This window comes from Anabrus simplex, chromosome 5, assembly GCF_040414725.1.
Source record: "Anabrus simplex isolate iqAnaSimp1 chromosome 5, ASM4041472v1, whole genome shotgun sequence".
NCBI lineage: Eukaryota > Metazoa > Arthropoda > Insecta > Orthoptera > Tettigoniidae > Anabrus > Anabrus simplex.
Window position 1 is genome coordinate 44,772,437 of NC_090269.1, and position 22,871 is coordinate 44,795,307.

The 22,871-nt window shown below is 38.4% G+C and overlaps 1 protein-coding gene across 3 annotated transcripts in view; it reads right to left on the bottom strand.

Moving 5' to 3' along the window:
* Window positions 1-17,441, bottom strand: part of LOC136873719 (carnosine N-methyltransferase) — a 163,840-nt gene extending 146,399 nt beyond the window's left edge. For all 3 annotated transcript variants that reach the window (XR_010860161.2, XM_067146863.2, XM_067146862.2), the window contains exons 1-2: window positions 17,287-17,441; window positions 16,819-17,014 (exon numbers count right to left, since the gene is read on the bottom strand). Coding sequence is in view for 2 of the 3 variants with exons in the window: in XM_067146863.2 (XP_067002964.1) it covers window positions 16,819-17,014; window positions 17,287-17,396 (306 nt within the window). In the remaining variant the exon portion in view is untranslated. The remainder of the gene's footprint in view (window positions 1-16,818; window positions 17,015-17,286) is intronic.
* Window positions 17,442-22,871: the final 5,430 nt, after the last annotated feature.

The following is a 22,871-nucleotide window of genomic DNA, read 5'->3' on the forward strand; positions in this document are numbered from 1 at the left end:
GTAGTATTATTTCTTTTTAGAATTTCTATGTACTTTTATGTTTACATTTTTAAATTTTGTTTATAGTGGTTAAGTGTAAGAGAGGGCCGTGAGCCCTAACTTCGCCACAAATGTAAGTCAGGAATAATACATACAATTTTCATTGAATTCTGTTCATCCATTTAGTCGTGGTTCGGTGTTAATATGGATCTGGCTACAAAAATCAAAATTCATTAATATCCCTTATCAAAGCCAGTACAGTAAAATTGTGTAAGACATTAATTATCATAAATTTAATCCTATATAACTTAAGTAATGTAGTATTTATCAATAGGACCACTAATGACAAATGTTTGAGAATTAAATTTTATACCCTCCCCTAAACTACCATTTCATTCAGCGTGAATAAAATTATTTATAGCTTAGATTGTAGAGCCTCATTCCCTGACTTCATGTACAGATTTTCATTAAATTCTCTTCAGCCATTTTCTCATGATGTACATACATACATACATACAGAGATAGCGGGGAAATTAAAAAGTGCATTTCCTTCTTAGCATGGACACGAATGATACAGAAATACTGTTATTTTCAAATTTTGAGCAATATACAGACAAAACTTTATATATATATATATATATTGTTTTTCCAGTACTGGCAAGTGAGCAAAGGGTTCTGAGAGACACGAAATTGAGAAAACTTCCGAGGCCTCAGACATCTAATATGTTGGGAAGGGAAGAAAAGTTGAGCCAAGAAGTAAATCATAGCATGACAAGTTGAAGTAAGACCATGGAATCCAAGCGATGGGAGCGCTAGTTCCATCAGCTGGTGTGACAGAAAGAGCAGGGCGAGTATGAGAAAGAAGAATGTGAACGTAATGTTGGCAACGTAGTGAAGCACAACAGCCATAGTCATCTGTTAAACACGATTTACTGTACAACTACATTTATAAAAAGTAATGAATACCCAGTTCAGATGTGAATTGCAAAGCTGTGTTGAGGTGCCCGCAGAGTACCACTGGCCATTCATAGATGTTTATATTCTTAATTCAATTCCTCTATTCCTAATACTCCACTGTGAATTGAACAGTCACTTTCAGGGTTGGAATTTGTATCACTGTCACTGCCACTACTAACATGTATTATGAGTTCTTCAATGTCTTTGAGCAATCCATCCTTGTTCCAGTACTCAGCTTGTAACTTGTCAATGTGCTTACACTTTCTTCCACTCATGACTCATAACAGTAACAAAGGCATCTCTATGTCCTTGCATAACTAGTTCAAGTTTCTGTCAGCAGTTCGACACTTGACAATACTCCATATTGGGTTCAGGTCACAGTGATAAGGAAGTAATCTTAACAATGAGTGACCAAAGATTTCCAGTAATCGCCCACAGCGTATATTCGTGCTGGTTTGTGTCATTTCACCAAGTCAAGTCATTCTCACTTGCATAGATCTTTGTCCAAATGTATGTTATTTGTCATCAGCCAGGTCTTTAATGTGTATTTCCTGCTGGATGATGAAGGTACGTCATTAATCTGATGGGTGTGGTACGACAGTGTTCATCACTATGATGAAAATCTCTGGTATGTTCAGCACCAGCTGTGTTTTAAGCCAAGTAGTAATAAGTTCTTGATCTTCATTTCATCATGGTGATCTCCAGATTTTGTTTTTGATTTGAACATGCACAACCCGCCTGGTACAAATCCCTTTTTCACTGCGTGCATGAACTATGATCCACCTTCCACCTGCACTGTCCAAAATCAGAACACCTCAGTTAAATCGTCCTGCCAACACTTCTTTACAGTACAGATGGATGGATATAGTATGTTTCATCCAAAAATATGACATATCTTCTTGTCACCCAGCATGTCATTCTCCTGTCAAGTTCTCAGGTACATCAATCTCTTAAGCACAATACTCTTTCCTTCCTTCAGTATTTTCCTTTTATTTCGACAGTTCTTAAATTTAAAGCCTAGCGAATGCAACACTTACCTCAGATTTTCGCGACTTCCCTTGTAATCCATGTCATCACGGAGCGTAGACTGTAAATTCCTTCCACCTGATGCACTTAACCGTATCATCTAGTATGATTTTCTTAATTAATGTTCTGTTTTTACCTGGTGTGGATAACTTCATCCCATCATGATCCGTCTCTATTACCTCCCTTCTGATTCTCTTAGTAAAGGTCTCAGATTTTCCTGTTGCCGCTGAAGCTCATATAGTTGCTTGACATAAAAGCATGCTAAAGAAATTTGCAGCCTTTCTTAAATCTCAGAAAGCAATTACACTGCATACTATCTCTCTCCATTCACCATGAACAACTTACTGTAGTTTTTAGCACTTGCCATCACCTACACACTTATATAATATACTTCCGATATAGTAAAATACTACATTCTAACAAAGACATTATGGAAAATTTCTCACTCAATACAGTGCTAAGCTCAGCATACAAAAGCTGGCAGCACTGGCTGTTCAGGCATGGTTCTCACTCTGTGTTGCCAAGCCATGCGTAATGTCAGGAAAAGCATGGAGCTAGAGCATTTCAATGCTGGTTTAACAGAAACATCTCTCATTAGAACTGGGTGAGCTCTGACCTGTAGACACTATTCAGCAAAATTAGGCGATTTTCTCTTCTAATGGCTTGTGATGGAACATCACTTATTCAGTTTAGCAAGGTACTATCCTTGCATGACTAGGGGCAAAAGGGAACGAAGAGGTTATTGGAAGTTTGCATTTCTTGCAGGATTTCACTTGAAGTTGTCGAACTCGAGGAAAGGTGAAAGCAAAGCATAAGCATAAGCAAGTAGGAGCAATGGCAGGCTCAGATAAGGCCGCCACGCTCATCATTCCACGCTCCAAAGGCAAAAGGCGCAGCGCGAAGGTACTAAAATGGTTAAAATAATAGAAATATATATACAGTCTACTAATAAACGGTGTACTGTATAACTTTTACGCAAGGTTTATACACCATTTATGTGCAATTAGTTACTAATAAACCGTGTATAAGCCTCCTGTGTATACATCTGTTATAGTTATTCACTGAATTGCTTATACTATAGTTATTCACTGAATTGCTTATACAGACCAGGACCTTGTATAAGCATTGTATAGCAGCGAGTGACGGAAAAGAAACAACGAGCAATCAAGTTTATTTTAGTGGTATTTACTGTCTGCATTAATATAATCGTGTTAAAATATTCAATAGTTTTAAAATGGAATATATATATTTATTCATAAAGGAGTATGCTCGAATTGTCATTACCACGGACAGAAATGACTTAATGAAAGTTCCAAGAGGTGACTCTATATCGTGTGAACTTAACTTCATGTTCTCAAAGCACTACAGACATAAGCGCGGAATGTATGTATGTTGGGTATTCAGCCCGAAGGCTCATTTGATCCCCTGCAGCTCTGCCAACAGCTGTCATAAATAGCCTAGGCGTCACTGAAGAGGCGTACTAGGAAAATGAGGAGTGAGGTAGTTTCCCGTTGCTTTCCTCAAGCGCGGAATGAGGTTAGTAATTAACAGTGACATAATTATTACTAGTGAGAATAAGATACCACTGAAATATGTGTATTACTGTTCTGTTCTTGTTTATTCAAACATTTTATTCTATTCATGCTACCACACAGGTTCTTGAAGGGGTTTAGCTCCTAGATAACCTGCATAAGCGATCATAAATGCGATAAGCGTGAATAAATACGCCAGTGAACTGCAGGAAGAGATTCCTATGGCTTGGAACAAGTGTATGCATGCAGTATAGTAATACAATGCGTACACTATATTTATTAGTAAGAAAAATATGCAATGCTTATACTAGGTTTATTCAATGTATAACTATACAAGTGTTAAACAACTGTATAAGGAATTTTTATTATTAAGACTGATACTGTATAATGTGATTCTAACATTAGCTCTAATATCTCAACTAATTTCACCCATATTATCAAGCTACCTCATCCAATTGGTCAAGCTTCAAACCACAATTTGTTCCTTGACCATACCTCCACACTTAGTACGTATATTGAATCTTTTTTTTTTCTTTCTCTATTGGCTTAACGTCGCACCGACACAGATGTATCTTACGGCGACGATGGGATAGGAAGGGGCTAGGACTGGGAAGGAAGCGGCCGTGGCCTTAATTAAGGTACAGCCCCAGCATTTGCCTGGTGTGAAAATGGGAAACCACGGAAAACCATCTTCAGGGCTGCCGACAGTGGGGTTCGAACCTACTATCTCCCGAACACTGGATACTGGCCGCACTTAAGCGACTGCAGGTATATTGAATCAAAGGAATCAAAACAAAGGGAGTTTTATAGTGTGATAGCTATTTGCAGTATACTTACTTCATGCAAGATGTTCGGAAGGCTTTGTATGTCGAATCCATAAGTGATGCAAATGCTTAAATATGCAGATTTCACAATGTGAAAAATAAAATGAAGACAAAGAGAATAAGGGAAGAAGAAAAAGTGTTATAGAAATTTGAAATCAGGATATTTATCCCTGTTTCCTATACGATTAGTTTTTCTGGTGAAATTTAATAATGGTCAAAGTTGTAATTGATATAGTCAAATCCTGGAAAAGACTTCTTCGGAAAAAAAAAAAAAGACAGAGGGATTTAAATTGATCATGGCTTGAAGAGGGATATCAAGCAAAGTATGACAAAATTTCTTGAACAAAAATGTTCAAATGCAAAGGACAGAAGAAAAATCAAAATTACACATGCATTTGCTTCTTCTCTCTTTACAACCAGCATGGGATAAATCGACTGATATACGAAGGCTGTTTTTTTTTTCTCCAATCTCCAATCATGCATGTAAGTAAACAAGAGATAGTCGGAAGCCAAGTCTGTGCATCATGTGATTGCACACCATCCCCACCACAACCTCTGCCAGTGTCGGCTCCAATGCGCCAGTCATAGCCAAGCTACTGGCAATTGAGCATGGCCGCCAAGATCGATACTCCCACCAATTGTGAGTTGCGAAGTGTGATAAGTTTTCTGCAAGTAGAAGCATGTGTCGCTGCTGAAATCCATTGCAGAATGAGTGTAGTGTATGGTAAAAACTGTATATGAGTGATGGTAGTGTACGAGATGGTGTCGGAAATTTAAAGGACATGATGAACGCGGATAAGGATGCACATCTGCTGCTACCGTACCCATGGTTGAATGTGTTGAGTCTGTCTACGACAAACGGAGGCTTACAATCTGTGAACTTTCTACAGCAATCCGAGACATTTCAAGGTCTTCTCTGTACACAACTGTGACTGAACACTTAGGATACCGGAAACTTTGTTCACGCTGGGCCCCAAGAATGATGACAATCACAAAACTCAGCAAATAGCATCAGCCGTAATGTTTCTCACACGTTACCATAGTGAGGGGGAAGATTTTTTAAAGTCTATCGTTACTGGCGATGAAACATGGGTCCTCTATGACACTCCAGAAACTAAAGAACAGCCTAAGCAATGGATGCATCCTTCTCCCCCAAACAAACCGAAAAAGTTTAAACTGACACAGGAAAACATTGGCTACCGTGGCTAGGTGTCTTGCTGGTGGACTTTATGAAGCAGAGAACAATTACAAAGGAAATTTATTGTGAAATTTTACGTTACCTCCACAGAGCGATTTAAAATAAACGAAGATGCATGCTCTCGACCAGCATTGTTTTGATCCATGTAATGCTAAACTGCACTGAGCCAAAATTGCAAAAGACCCCAAACAATTCAAGTGTGAAGTTTTCGACCATTCACCATACAATCCAGGCCTCGCACCTAGTGATTTTCACCTCTTTCGAGAATTGAAGGCATGGTTTGGCAGAGAACGCTTCACCACAGACTTCTTTGCAGAGGGCATAGGAAAGCTGGTGACATGATACGAAAAATGCCTAAATCGTTTTGGCGATTATGTAGAAAAATAAGTATGAAACTAATAAACTTTCAGTAATAAAATCGTTTTATGTCAATGTGTCTTTATTTTATAGCCCACTAGAGGTTAATAATACTGCCCTCTTAAATGACAATTCAACAGCCAAAAAAATGTCCAGATAACTAAAGAGGCATTTTCACTTCTGATGGTTGAGCCTTCCTTAAACTTTTCAATGCCAAGTTTTGGAGACCAGACAAACCCCTGTAGGCCGGATTATTTTTTTTTTTTTTTTTTAATAGGAGGAAGCACTTCTACAGATTTTTTTTTTTTTTTACTGGTGCTATTAAAAGAATGCATATCATCCTGTTAGCCCCGCAGCCCAAAATAGGATCGGAGATGAAGTGAGACTATATTTTAAAGCAGGTTTTCACAGCTGGAAGCCCTTGCTGATGCCAACCTCTGTTAAGAAGATAATGAATATGAAATGAATGATGGGCCGATGACCTCCAATGTTAGGCCCCTTAAAACAACAAACAACAAGCAACAAGCAAATGAATGATGGTGTATGAAACTGGCTAAGGAAGTGGAAGGAATCGGCTGTGGCTTATGAATAGGAACTGTCCCGGGATTTGCTTGGGAGTGCAAAAGAACCACACAAAAAATATCATTCTCAGGACAACTGATGGTAGGCTTCGAACCCACTTGCCTGCCGAATGCAGAGCTTGGCTCCATAGTCGTAGCATGTTAACACGCACGGCTACTCCGCTCAGTGATACTATTAGTGAAATATAGTGCAAAATTGTTGAGGCAAGAACATTAAAATTTGGGAAAAAAGAATTTATCTGAGGAGGGGGTTCAATTCCACATGAGATTCATCATTACTGCTTTGTATCATATTTTCTTCTAGTTCAATATCGTCCACTTTATATTCTCTATCTTCATTATCAAATTATAGCTCTCCACAATCCCTATTTAGGAGGAAACATTCAATTTCTTCGTCAACAAAAGTTGAATGTATACTTCAAGATGCCATGATAGCTATACGTTAGCGGAAAAGATATTAGACTCCAACAAAGCTGGAATAACATCAGATCGCTTTCAAAACAAGTGAAACGGAGCAGTATATCTGCTGTACAGAACATCTTTGAGCATTTCCACGGAATTTCAAAGCATGACACTATATCCTGTTCATATATGAGATTGGTGAAGTACACACTGTACCAAAACGTATATATACGAGTTTCACTAATATAAAGACATGAACTTCCCACCTAATCAATACATTTATTCTATTATAAAGTACTTAAAACATGCTAATATGTCAGTACCGGTTTCGACCCTGTTAGTGGGTCGTCTTCAGCTGAAGAACCTATCATCTTAATAATAACAACTAATAATGCTAAAACACAGCTTGTCCTAATTATGAATGACTCGTGCTGACTTAAGGTGATGATGTATTGTGGTAATGAAATATTATTGGAAATTGTTTTTAAAAGTCTGCGAAATTCACAAGTTCGTTTTGATGCTGATCTTCATGTTCACTCATTTAAACCAGTGTTGCGTTGTTGACACACTTATTTGAAAACGTTTCAATGTTGAGCTGGAAAAATATCACTATGTTAATTTCGAATTATTAATGTTAAAATAATGATATGTTATGATAATAAAACTTGCTTGAAGGAGTAACTTTGACGGTCTAGAAAGTTCACCAGTCCATTAAAACAATGTTCTTGATGTTTGTACATATTCTCACTCATTCAATCCAGTGTTTCAATGTTATACACTTATTTTAAAATATAAAATCTCTTATTGCTAAGTTACGCAGTGCTTTATTTATAAATTCCGTGTCAGTAGGAGATTTATTATTGTATGATGATGTATGTTGATGAGCTTGTACGTCGTCTTCATAAGCTCATCTCAGAGTCAATTTGTTGGGCTTAGAAGTTCTGTTAACTAATGTGCAAAAGTTCCCTTCTTCATATTCGCATTCATTGTATTGTGTCAAAAGATCTGGTGGAAAAAGAGAAAAGAATTTTACTAACAGAGAATGTTTATTGAGCGTGTTTTAAAAAACAATGTGTGTGTTACTTACTGCTGGCTTAGCCTGTCCTTGTGTGCTAGTCGGGAGCACACCGTGCACTTCTTCGTGTGCACCGAGGACTAGCTATTGAGGCATTGGAGGGGAGATGTAGTGGAGCCAAGGAGTTGACTTGGGGAGGAGTTGGGGTAGGGCGGAGCGTGTCTATTGGAGGTTCATTTGTGCGTTTTCACTTTTATTTGTTGACTCTCTTTAAAGAAATGTTTTTTAAAGGTGGGATGGCGGCATTGAAAAGGATGTTTGCTTTTTCTGTGATCTCGTTCAGTTTAAAATTTGGTTTAGCATACTGATCCATATTGATAGAATTCTTCCAATATATTGAGCACGGGGCCCTTGGAGTTTATGCTTAGTATTTCCAAGTCGTTTTCAACATTGGAAAATTTATGATTATAATCTTCTGTGTGTTGTCCTATAGATGAGAAATGGTTGTGTTTTATAACGTTAACATGTTCATTACATTGGATAAAAAAGCTCCTGCCAGTACGCCCGATATAACGGACTTTGCAATTATTACATTTTATTCGATATACACCTGAATGACTCTACTTGTTATTTTCATTGACAGATTTAGTGTTGTGTAGGATTGTGGCATTATTGCGTGAGGTTTTATAGGCTACTCTTAAATTTCGTCTTTTAAAGATGTTAGTTATTGGGTGAATACTGGTGTTGTTAAAGGTAAAAATCACAGTCGTTCTTTGATTTGTTTTGATTTGGGCTGGTGTTTTATTTTTTGGATGATTGTGTTGATCATGTTTTTATTATATTCATTTTGCTTAGCTATTTGGTGGATTAGGTTTAATTCTTTCTTTAGAGATCTTTATGAGATAATGGTATGTTAAATGCTCTACATATCATACTATAGTTTGCTTCTTTGATATGGGCATTGAAAAATGGAATCTTGCTTTATTGTGTTAGATGTCTGAGTAGGTTTCCTGTATATCCTATATGTTAGGTGATCATCTTGCTTGGTGATAGACATGTCTAAGTAATTTAAAGTGCGATCTCTTTCGGTTTCCATTGTAAAATTTATGTCAGGATCAAGTCTGTTTATCAGTTCTTGTAAGCTTTTTTCATCTGTAAATCTATGGTCTACGACAACAAAAATGTCCTCAACGAACCTACACCAAAAGAAAATATTCTGGATTTTACTGATCTCGGAATATTCTAGATGGTCTATTTATTTTTTTACTTAGTCTGATCCAGGACACCCTAGATTTGCCACAAGACACAGAATAATACACAATAACAATTTTGAGGGAAGATAAAGAAGATTAATGTTTAAAAAAATGGTAGGTTACAATTAACCATGTTAAATGCCAGTGATCCCATAGGGAGGCCCTGTTGTTTATAGATACTGTCATGGAATCTGAAATAATTGTTATTAAGGGCAATTTCAAGCAGATTAATGAATTCTTCTATTTCTACTGTACCCATATCCATTATTGTTGTTAAGGTACTCTTTGTGTTTGGGCAACCTGCAGCTGTTGCAGGAAGATTGTATAATAATAATTGGAAGAATTCTGTATCAATATGGATCAGTATGCTAATCCAAATTTTAATCTGAACGAGATCACAGAAAAAGCAAACATCCTTTTTAATGCTGTCATCCCACCCTTAAAAAACATTTAATTAAAGAGCATCAACAAAAAAGCAAAAACACACAAATGAACCTCCAACAGACACGCTCCACCCTACCCCAACTCCTTCATAAGTCGTCTCTTTCGCCCCACTACGTCCCCCTTCCAATGTCGCAATAGCTAGTCCTCACATATAGAAAAGAAAGGATTCCACCCAATCAATACAATTTTACTTGTAGTCTTTACAGTATCGGTTTCAGCCTATTTGGCCATCATCAGCTGATTAATGTTGATATTCTGCATGAAATACATTAACAATATCTGAAGGAGGTTCCTATCTTTGATTGGCATATCCGGATATGTCGAATGGGGCAGTTAAGTGGTTTATCGTTTAAATCACGGTACGTAAATATGAATGACCTTGAGATTTAAGTTGTGATTATAAATACTTAACCTAAACGTAAGAGCTAATCAGTTGTACAAACACATGAAACACCTTAAAATGTACTAAAACATATACAAAGCACTGGTTAATGTTTATGTCTTACATATATCTTCTTCTTGGTAAAATCTTGTGACAATGAAATATATCAGTTGGTGCTGGTGTTCGTGAATGATGTAATGGAGTCTAAAAATTGGCGAGTTTAATTGTGCATATCTTGCATGTGCTTTCTTCTTGTAGTTGTCGTGCTGTTAATCGCAGATTTGCATCCGTTGATACTAGGTTTGTAAGCAACGATGAATTTCTATGATGTATTGTAGTTTAGTGGTTAATACCTAGGTGTATTGTAATAAAACACTTGTCGTTAAAAAGTCTACTTTGGCTTCATGGTAGATAATATCCTTGTTTATTTGGATTAGAAGCATAAGATGAAGTAGTCTTGTATGGTTAAAATTCTGACAGCAGTGGTGGTTCCTTTCTTGTCAATATTGTGTCTGATATTATGGTTATCTGTAGAAGATAAATATGTATGAGTTATGGATTGTGGACTGAAGAAATGCCTGAAGACTTGTGTGAATTAGAAAGTGTACTTACTGCTGTTGTGGTTGGGTAGTGCTCTGTTTCGGAACTCGCTGCGTACTGCTGCGTGTTCGTCTTGGGCTTATGCCAGCTGTGAGGAGGGGTAGGGGGATTGGTTGTTGTGGGGGCAGAGGCGAGGTTGGGCGTGTCACTTGGTAGTTTTGTGGCACGTGTTGTGCTCTGCTTATTGGGAATGACTTTTTTGAAGATAGTATTAGTCTTTTCTGTAATATCATTTATATTGAAATTGGGATTAGCGTATTGATCTAAAGAAATGTAAAACTCTTCTGTTATATTTTCATATAGTTTTTGATGTTCATAAAACTGTGTTTATTATTCTTCATTGTTTTGGCCTATTGCTGAAAAGTGGTTATGCTTTATTGCATTTAGATGTTCGTTATACCGGATTATGAAATTTCTGTCTGTACGTCCAACGTAACTTGTTTCATAATCATTGAACTTGATGATGTAGATGTTGATTCCCATAGGGAATCTGAAATACTTGCTCCGAATGAGTAAATTAAATGTCCATTTATATTGGTATAATTTATATTGGTATCATTGAACTTGATGCGGTAAACTCCTGATTGGTTGTAATTATTATTGTTGTTAACAGTTCTAACACTGTGAATGATATTGGAGCTATTGTGCATGGTTTTGAATGCTATTCCTAAGTTGTACTTTTTAAAGATGTTAGTTACGGGGTATATGTGTGCGTTGTTGAAAGTGAAAGATATGTAATCTTTCTTGGGTTTGTCTATTTTTGTTAATTTGGTTTTGGGTTGAGATTTAATTTTGTGTATAATTTTATTGACCATTTCTTTACTGTACCCATTGTGTTTGGCTATGTCGTAGATAAGAAGTAGTTCATTGTTTAAATCTTCTTTTGTTAATGGTATGTTAAGGGCTCTGTGTATCATGCTAAAATAAGCTGCTTTTTTTTTGTATGTTGGGATGGATGGAATGGGTTTTTATGGTGTTTGAAGTGTGTGTGGGTTTTCTGTAGATTTTGTAGGATAGGTGTTTTCATTTCTGGTTACTGTTAGGTCCAAGTGTTTAGGGAGCGGTTGTTTTTTATTTCTTTAGTTTCATGAAATATAACAACAAACATAGAACAACCACCCAGACATGCAATACGCAAAAAAGAATTAACAAAATCTGGTTAAAAGATGAAATCAAATTCTTATATCGTAAGAAACAACACCTTAATAACGAACTATATCAAGCACACCTCAAGGTATCTCATTAGCTCCCACATAGTTATTGGAACTATTTTCAACAAATTGTAAGAGAAAAAATAGAAGATTTAGCGATTAAGAAACAGAACACACTAAGCAAGAAACTGGAAACACTAAAACAACCATTCAAACCGAGACCACCAACCAAACTCCCGCATAAAAAACCCCCAACCCATCCTAACAAAGTCACTGAACACAGTTTCCACCCACTGTGAAGAACTTAACGCAAACCACATTTGACGAAACGGAAAATGGTATATTGAGCAAGGGACCCAAACACAATTGCTGCAATATATCAACTTTTCAAAATATCGTAAAATATCAAAAAATGAAGGATCGGAGCACATGACGGGTGAACACGGCCTTGGCAAGATGAATGAAAATGGGGAATAGCTAATAGAATATTGCGCCAGCCAAGACTCCGTGATAGGTGGCACGGTGTTCCTGCATAGGCGGTGTCACAAGATCATGTGGATGTCTCCTGATCAAGTCATGGAAAACCAAATTGATCACACTACGGTGAGCAGGAGGTTCAGAAGAATTTTGGAAGATGTTAGGAACAAGAGAGGAGCATACAATGGCAGTGACCATCATCTTGTTGTTGCCAACTTCCCTATAAAGATCGTGGCAGTCCACCAAAAGTTTAACACTCGGCCCAAGAAGTTTGATGTCGGTTAAGATAAAGAATCAGCAAACATTGGAATAATTTCAACTGGAACTTAGCAACAGATTTCAAGTGTTGGATTCTGAGATAGAGAAGGATGTGGAGACTGTATGGAGCAAGGTGAAGAACATCTTTGCAGAAACAAGTGAGAAGCAGCTTGGGTACGAAAACTACCTGCGGAAAGAATGGATTTCTGATCAGACCTGGGACAAGATAAATTACGAGGAGATAAAGGCCAAGCTAAATTTCTCCAAGACTAGACAGCAGAAGGCTCAAACACAAGCTGAGTATTCAACAGCAGATAGGAAAGTAAAACGGAGTGTGCAAAAGGATCACGGGAAGTGGATGGATGAGCAGGCAGAGAAAGCAGAACAAGCAGCAAAAAGGGCGGATATAAAGGAACTTTATGGCATCACAAAGATGCTTTCGAAGAAAGATTTTAATAAAACTTGGCCTGTGAAGAGCAAGACAAGCAAGATCCTCACTACGTGTGAACAACAGCTGCGTAGATGGAGAGAACACTTTGCGAAGGTTTTTAAGAGAGATGTGGGACTGGAAAATGAGCAGCAAGGAGAAAGTGATCAGGCATCAGCCTTGACTCTCCAACCCAGGGTGAGATACGGACAGCGTTGAAGCAGATGAAAACTGGGAAGGCACCAGGTCTGGACAACATTCTAGCGGAAGTACTGAAAGCACAACTTGACACTCGCTGCTGGAGAAGATATGGAAAGAGGAGAAAATACCAACTGACTGGAAGAAGGGGCTGGTAGTCAAATTACTGAAAAAAGGGAATACAACAAAGGGTAACAACTGGAGTGGGGTATAACCTTGCTCTCCATTCTAAGTAAAGTGCTGTCACGAGTCATCCTGAACCGCACAAAGGGTTTGGTAGAAAGAAGGCTTCAACAGGAACAGGCGGGATTTCGGCAACATCGCGGCTGTGTGGACCTCATCAATACATTCCGAATCATGACAGAGCAGAATGTGGAATGGCGGAAAACCCTCTACATCGCATTCGTGGACTTTGAGAAAATCTTCGATTCTGTAAATCAAAGAATCACATGGAAGACCTTCGAGGAATACAGAATTCCATCAAAGATCATCAAGATTATGAAAGAGATGTACAAGGGGTACGAGTGTCAAGTTCTTCATGAACGGAAACTAACAGAAAAGATAAACGTCAGATCTGGCTGGCAGGACCTAGTGTTTACAGTGCACTATGTCTTCTGGTATGGGCTAGAGTAATTTTGTTACTTTCATTGATCTGTCTCTGTCTTATACTTGGCTTTGACAATATGAAAGTGATTGAGGTATGAGCGATGCCAGTAATGCCATTCCTTCTGCAGCCAGTCCCTGCTATGAATGGTGTGAAAATGTTGCTCAAAGGGTCGGTTGATGCATGCATTTCAGTGGGCTTGGCAGACTGATAAGTAATAGCAACTTCTGGCTCGGTGAGGAAAGCAACGGGAAACTACTTCACTCCTCATTTCCTTAGTACGCCTCTTCAGTGATGCCTAGGCCATCTATGACAGCCGATGGTGGAGCTATTGAGGATCCAACCAGCCTTAGAGCTGAAGACTAAACACACATACTGGAGTGAGACAGGGGTGTGTTCTCTCTCCGACTCTGTTCCTGCTGTTCCTGGATAGTGTGATGAAGAGGGCAATGGGAGGACAAAAGAGGATAGTGTGATGAAGAGGGTAATGAGAGGACAGAAGAGAGGTGTTCAATAGGGGACGAGAGACAGTCTTGAAGATCTTGGCTTCACAGACGACATTTGCTTTATGGCACAGTGGTACCGGGACATAAAAGACAAACTGAGTAGGTTGCAGAAGGAAGCGGAACATGCAGGTCTCACGATCAACACAAAACAAGACTAAAGAGATGAGGATTAATTCAGATGTCATGACCAGCATGACAGTCAATGGAAAGAAAATTGAGCAAGTCCAGTCCTTCCTCTACCTTGGACGTATAGTTACAACGGATGGGGGAGCAGAGGAAGATGTTCGAAGCTGTATTCAGAAGGCAAATGGTGCGTTTGTCCAGCTCAAGCCTGTGTGGGAGGATAGAAACATCTCCAGGAAGACTAAGCTTCGCCTCTTCAACAACAATATAAAGTTGATTCTTCTATACGGCTGTGAAAGATGGAAAATTATAAAATAGATCAATAACCAGCTGCATGTGTTCATTAATAGATATCTGCGTCGCACAAAAAATGTGAGGTGGCCGGACATAATCTCAAATGAAGATCTTTGGACCATGAACAATCAGCAGCCGATTGACATCCAGATCAAGGAGAGAAAATGGCGCTGGATTGGGCACACATTTAGGAAGCTGGATGGTGCTGTTGAGAGGGTGGCGCTGGACTGGAACCCTCAAGGCACCAGAAAGCAAGGTCGGCCCAAGAAGACCTGGAAGAGGATGATCGAAAAGGAAATTGCAGAGGTTGACAGAACCTGTGACCACATATCACTGGAGACAAAAATGAGTATAGCCTTCGTCACACCTGACCTGAGCTGGCAAATAGGATCAAAGAAAATGGCTTATAATTTTTCTATATAAGTAAGAATACCTTTAGGGGCAGGATGGTGGGTGTATGGCAACCATACAGGAAGGATCTCTTCTCTCTGCTACTTCAGGTATCGTAAAACATCATTTTTCTACGATTCCAAACATGAGCCCCCCTAATGCAGAGTCACCAAAAATACTTCTAGGGACGAGTTGGTGGATCCCTGGCAAGCATAAAGGAAAGATCTTTTCTCTACTGCATAAGGCATTGTTTGATATAATTTTTCTATGATTTTCTCTTTCCTAAACATGCACCCCTGCTAGTAAATAAAGTGTAACCAGAATGAACATACTGGATGAGTCTGCATGTACGAACCAGGTTTGGGGGCAGAGTCATGTGAAGCAAATTGTGGAGGATAATAGGTTTACCACAACAATAACAGTTTCAAACATGGAAGGTACAAGAAACAGAGGAACAACGGCGATAAGGCGGTTAGACACAGTCTTCAATCATGCTAAGAGGCGGTTATGTGAACGATGTTGATCCATGAAATATCACTGTAATATTTGTCACAAACGAAAGGTAATCATTTATTTACTCAAATAAAGTCTCAAATCCCAGGTTGATTAAGAAATACATCGTTACTAGCAAGAAATATGTATACGTATTTACTGACTGTAAATAGGAGTCCATGGTGTTGCATTTCGCTGCTCGCGCCATCGTCTTCCCCCCCCCCCTTTTTTTTTTTTTTCTTCGAGGTCCAGGGCTGGCACCAACTAGCTCTCTTTCTAGCGAATGGGAGTGCGGGTATTTTATTTTAAAAGGAAAATAGCATGATCCCTAGACCAATAAATCGTTTAATGAATCAGTTAATGCACATCAAGTGACAGCCCATCAAATTACATCGAATGAGAAAAATCAATAAAACGACACCAAAGAACTTCAGTGAGCAAAGACATCACAGACGAGTGTTGGACAAACAAAACACTTACGGAAGCGCTGCGACGTAGCAGAAATAGTTGTTGTAAGGCAGTAAAGTATGTATTCTCTAAAATAAAATATTCCGTATTATTTCTTAATCAACCTGGGATTTAAGACTTTATTTGAGTAGCAAATACTATCTCCCATTTGTGACAAATATTACAGTGATATTTCGTGGATCACATTCGTTCACATATCCGCACTCGTTCAATGTACGATACATGTGTCACACAACCAAGCCTTGGAGTGAAAGTAAGGAAGGAATGAATGAATGAATGCTGAAAGACATAGCAGTCTATAATAGATGTACATACGTACGTACATAACTTTTAATTTTGTTTGACAATCTGCTTTATATCACACCGACACAGAAAGGTCTTATGGCAACGATGGGATACGAAAGAGCAAGGAGTGGGAAAGTCAGAGGCTGTGGCCTGAATTAAGGTACAGCCCCAGCATTTGCCTGGTTTGAAAATAGGAAACCACGGAAAACCACCTTCAGGAATGCCGGATGCAAGCTCACAGCTGAGCGTCCCCAACTGTACAGCCAACTCGCTCGGTCCATTAATGTATGTATGTATGAATGAATGAATGGCCAAAACATTCTTTGTAAAGCAAAAGCCTTCTGTATAGGGAGCGTCCAGAGGACTCAATCTACAGAGATGGCTCGCAAATGCTCGCTTGGCGAGCCATTTCAACCAAGTAAAACAATCTGGCCTTATCTCCCAAATCTTTTTCTTGCAACTGAACAAGTCCTTTTAAACGTTATTTCTCTATTATAACTGAACAGAACTGACAGGTTAGGACACTCTTAATGCTCGAATAAAGAAATGAGGAGGGGAAAAGTGCCAAATACCACTACATTCTTATTATACCAACCGGTTCAGGAGATTCCACATTCTCGAACATATTTGTTACATTCCTTGTTATCTGCTTGATGAGGTAATCGTTTTTCTCTATACAAAGGCGAATTTCTCTCAGGTGTCGACGGTAGTTCTTAAGCAATTTCTGGTGATGCTCAGGTAATGACAATAAATAGCTCTCCGTCTTCGCTACACGTTGCAAAGAGTGTGTCCTGAGAAAACAAATGTCAACGAACTTAATGTACTTGATATCAATTCCTTGTCAGAATGTCATTCAACATACAACCAACATCGTGCAGTGGAAACAAGCAACATTTAACTATACAAGAAGCTAAAAACAGAACAAATATTAAGGATAAAGTTCTGAAATAGATTTTTTTTTCTATAGGAGAAATAGCAAACATGTTAAATAAATAATCACTCGACTTGAAGCCAACTCCTAAACTCACAACTTCGGAAAGTATAATAAAATTCTACACAATACCTGTAAAAATTAAATGCAGATATTATTCGAAGAAAATGTTGCCGTTCTTCTTCTTCATCCTCTTCTTGTTTGATAACAGTTTTATACTTCGTATATTTACTATCATCCATTTTTATCACAATTCCACCAAAGAAAGAGACTTTGCGGCTAAATTGAAGGAAACTACACCGGCACAAAGTAACCAGCAAAGATTACAAAGAAGACGAGTAATACCACCGTCTACCTGCAAAGATTAGTAACTACTGACATCTTTCAATGTATACAGAAAAAGACTTAGTAAGAATTATTGTAAAATAAAATACCAGTAAGTACAGACATCAAAATATAAAACAAGAGAAACAGCTATATCGAGAAGAAGAATCAAAATCAGAAAGAAATTTGATATAGATAAAGTGAGAGCAAATTTGATCCAGATAAACTAGATGAAAAACTTGATACAGAAAGGAAAAATAGATACTGCAACTTGATGGATAAGAAACTGCTATGAAAAGAAGGGAAAAGAAAAAAGAAAACAACAGGGAATGAAAATCTTGGCTCGACAAAGATTGTTACCCAACAAAAAGTAGTGATGGGCAAACGATTGTATGCTTGAAGAACGATACCCGTGTTCGAGCGGGATCGAGCCGTTGCCTACGAGATACACCAAGGCCGGGAAATACAGCACTCTAAACTTGTCTCGAGATACTTCAGACAAGCGCCGCTAGAGTTCTCTTTACTATTATGTCTCGCGCGCTCATTGCAACACGTTGATTTGCGAAAAACTATAAAATTTAATTAAAACTAGTAATTTCAGAGGACACCAAACAGATAAGAGATAAAAAAAAAGACTAAGAGCAATTGTATGACTTATTTTCTAGAACGTAGGCCTTTGTCTCACATTATGTTAAGACGAAATAAGTAATTCACGAAAACTTCGTGATCAATTAAGACAAATACATATCAGCAGCATTAATGTTCAAATGATCACAAGAAACAATTCATTTAATCTCATAGAATATTATCTATAACGTATGACGTACCGATACATAAGATTACCTTACCTGCGGTGCAGGAAGTTATCACAATTTCAGCACTTTGCGGTTCAGGGATTCCCTTCGGAAATTCTTGAACGCATCATCCTGATCGGAAATTTTTGATGAAGTTCAGATATCTTAAAACGTTTTTCTGATTTCATTGCCCGTATCCTACTTCTCAATTTAAATATTGTTTCCCTTAACCTGGTATTTGACTTTCTCGTCAATAAATATTTCAATTTAAAAGAGCTACTCGTAGCCTTTCCCTTACTTAGAAACGAGACTTGTACCCCTTTTTCGTTTGTGACTGGTGTAGAACCGTTATTTGTTGAAGATATATCATTATCTGAATCAGACATTTTACTAAATTTTGATGGTACGTCATTTCTGGGAGCTGGATCCTTCCTGCGCTTGTTACTGTTCTGTTTATGAACAGGGTACACACTAAAAACAGAAGGAACTTTGTTGGGAATAATTCGCTTGATTGATGTGCTTACACTAAAATCTGACTTTTTTTTTTTTTTTTTGCTAGCTGCTTTACGTCGCACAGACACAAATAGGTCTTATGGCGACGATAGGACTGGAAAGGGCTAGGAGTGGGAAGGAAGCATCCGTGGCCTTAATTAAGGTACAGCCCCAACATTTTCCTGGTGTGAAAATGGGAAACCACGGAAAACCATATTCAGGGGCTCGAACCTACCATCTCCCGAATACTGGATACTGGCCGCACTTAAGCGACTGCAGCTATCGAGCTCGGTGAATCTGGCGTATTAAAATGCGAGCTACACACTCGATAAGAATTGTTAGGTACCCAAAGATATCCTACTTTATCACCTTGCCTGGAAATGGCCTGCCTCCACTTCTCTCTTAAACCGCGCTCCGAAGGGAAGCTATGAAACGTCACATTCTCTAGCTTTTTAGCAGTATCGGAAGTACACAAAGGTACCCAACAGTTCGCCATCTTCTCAACCTCACATACACACACCGACAGAAAAAATACTGAAAATGAATTGCACAAAATCAACACAACATCACTATTAGTCCGCACATCACAATATTAACAGTCCGCCAAGAACAGAACGGAAACCTGACATCTAGCGGCCAAGCCATGAACACGGTCGGGCCGCTTTTTCAGCGGCAAATTGCTTCCTATTTCCCGGCCTTATGTATCTCGTAGGCAACGATCGAGCCGACCCGATACGCACTGAGATTCTTCTTCTTCTATTTCTTTTCGGTTAGTTGTTGGACATCGTCGTAAGACGCTACGTCCAGTCACTGGTTTGCGGGTTAATTATTGTCTGGGAGAGGTGCCAACGTTAGAAGAAATTAGTACACTACCAAAGAGTAGGGTTAACTATGTAATGAAGCTAATTATAGCAGGTAATGATGAAACTTAGAAAAATACCAATTTTTATTTAGGCTAACCTATCAGGGCATAACACAAAAACACTGGGACACAAGGTTCTAATTCTTCACGCCCGTGTGGTCTATCACGACGTCTTACTACAAACAAACAAGACCGGACCACAAATAAGGGTTGGGATGTGAAAATCCGTACCTAGAGGAAAGGATAATGTTACAACTGGATGTTACAGGTAACTAAAAAATTGAGTATTAAGTCTACAACGCGAAAAGTCGGATGGAACACTAAACACGAAACATTTAACGGCAGTTAGTAACCCGCGTTAAGAATTCGCGACGTTGATGTTCATATGTCTGACACTGAAAAAAGATGTGATTTACAGTACCGACTACACGTCCACATGGACATAAGTTACTTTAGATCAGATTAAGGCGATAGAGATGTGCAGGCGTACAGACATGATTTAGACTGAGCCGTATGATTGTAGTAATATGACGCCGAGTGTAGTTACCAAAAGCGAACCACGGTTTATTAGGAATGTCTGGCATAAGCATGAATAAATGCTTCCCTTTAATCTGTGATGTTCGGCGCCATTCTGCACTCCACTGATCGTGGATGAACTGACGACAGTGTTCCCATAAGTCTGTGTGTGGAACTGCGATGTAGTAATCTAATCCAGTACCCAGGGCTGCCTCTTTAGCTAGGTTATCTGCTGTGATGATGCCGTGTATTCCAGAATGGCCCGGAATCCACGCGAATAATACATTAACATTACGGAGGGACAAGTCATAACTTAATTTGCGTAAATTTTGAATGTACCAATTATTTGTATGTTCGCGATTGTCTAAAGCCATCAAAGTACTTAAGGAGTCAGTACAAATTAGAGCTTTTAATATTCCGGAATATTTTATGTACAATAAAGTCTGGCGTATTGCGAATATTTCGGCCGTGAAAGAAGAAGCTAGGTGTGGGAGAGTGTATTTTTTTGTTCACAGCCAGTTGGGGTGAATAAAATGCAGCACCTATACCAGTTGGAGATAGATTCTTCGAACCATCAGTGTAGAAAGTGATATATTGCTTGTGGGAACTCAACGCAAATTGAAATAGACTGTTCGTGACAATACTATTTTTTCGTAGTAATGGAGGGCGATTTTCGAAGATAGTGTGAAGAATGTCAGGTTTTAATGTACTAGCTCGATAAGGTATAGAGTATTTTGGGTGGTTTAATGTTTGTACCATGCTAGTACGAAAGTGACCGAATTGGTTAAATGCCCATAATAGAGCCGGTTGAAGTTCTGCATTAATATTCCAGTTTTGATAATATTCGTGTAACAGCTGTAGTTTCGGGAGGATTGGGTGGCGATATTTATTTAATTTGTTTAGAAGATATTTGCTGGCGAGCAGTCGTCGTCGAAACTTTAATGGCGGTTCCGATGCTTCAGCTAAAAGTGCGTTCGTTGGGGAGGAAGACATAGCCCCATGATTAAGTGGAGTATTTTAAACTGAAAGGTATCAAGTTTGCGTAGGTGGCTAATAGAAGCTATATCAAAAAAGTGGCAGCCATATTCGAATACTGACCGGATGATATTTTTATATACCGAAAGGAGGACATATGGATCTGATCCCCAGGTGCGTTTGCTGAGAGATTTAATGATATGATATTTAGTTTCTAATTTGGAAAGAATATATTCGATATGTACTTTCCAGAGTAATTTGTTATCAATTTGAATTCCTAAATATTTGATCGAAGTTTTGAAACTAATCGCATGGGAGCCAGAGGTGATTGGCATATGATCATAATTTCGTTTCCTCGTAAAAATCATTGCAGAAGATTTTTGATATTCTATTTCTAAATTATGATGTAGAAGCCATCTATGGAGGATCGTTAGTGTACGTTAAATGGTAGTACGGGATTCAATTACCGATTCTTTAATGGAATAAATAACTATATCGTCAGCATATTGTAGGATTCTAGCCTGTTGAGAAACCACCCGCTCTAAGTCAAAGGTGTATAACAGATATAAGATAGGGCTCAAAATGTCACCTTGTGGGAGACCTTTGGAAGTGTACCTAGAATCGAGACTCTGGCCATTGTTCTTTATAAAAATGTGACGATTAGTGAATAATTGCCGTATGATATTAATAAACGGAATAGGAAATTGCCACTTGTGTAATATGGCAAGAAGTACTCCGATGTCCACATTATCATATGCTCCTTTTATATCGAGAAATATAGCCGTCAAAACGTCACATCGACTTCGAGCGAGTAATAAGTCTGTAAAAAATATATTAAGAGCGTCTGCCGTACTTCGGTCTTTCAAAAACCCAAACTGATACACTGGAAGTATATTATAATATTCTAAACACGACAGAAGACGGTCCAAGAGGATTCGTTGGAAAGTTTTACGAAGGCAGGATCCCAAAGCGATCCCTCTATACCCGTTTGCGTCTTGAGGATGTTTACATTTTTAATAGTGGTATAATTTGAAAATCGTTCCAATCGGCAGGAATTGCATGGCTATCGAGTATGGCGTTAAATTTATTTAGCAGCGTTTGCTTAGCGTGGGACGGTAGATATTTCAGCATTTTATAAGTTATAGAATCTCTGCCCGGACTAGTACCTTTTCGACGTTCGAGTGCCATATCTTGTTCACGGAGGGAGATATTCTGTAATAGACTAGAAAATTTTGGGGAGGCAGGTGTAAAACTATATTCATAAGAAGGGTCCACGTAATCTGGTGTTAGTTGGTGGTAAATTGGGCAATTCCGTTAGGGTCCGATTGAGAAACAAAATTTGTGTGAGCATTATTTAAATGTTTGATGGCTGCCCATATATATTTGATAGGAGTTTGTCGATTGAGAGATGTGACAAATACCTTCCATGCATTTCGTCGTTTTTCATTAAAAATAGTCTGTATAGAAGCAACTATTTTTTATATTGAATATAGTGATCATAGGTGCCATATGTTCTATAAGCTTTTAAAGCAGCTTGTCTTCGACGAACTAAAGAAGCACATTCGGATTCCCACCAACGAATAGAATTGTTCTGCCTTTTAAAATGCTGCTTGTGTTCAATAGGGTGATAGGTATCTAAATAAGAATGAATAAAGGATAATAGTAGATCATAGTCAAGAATATGTGGATCTGGAATTGTAGAGCGTATTTTATCTGCGAGAAAGGTCGTGAATAGTGTAGAATCAAACGAGCGG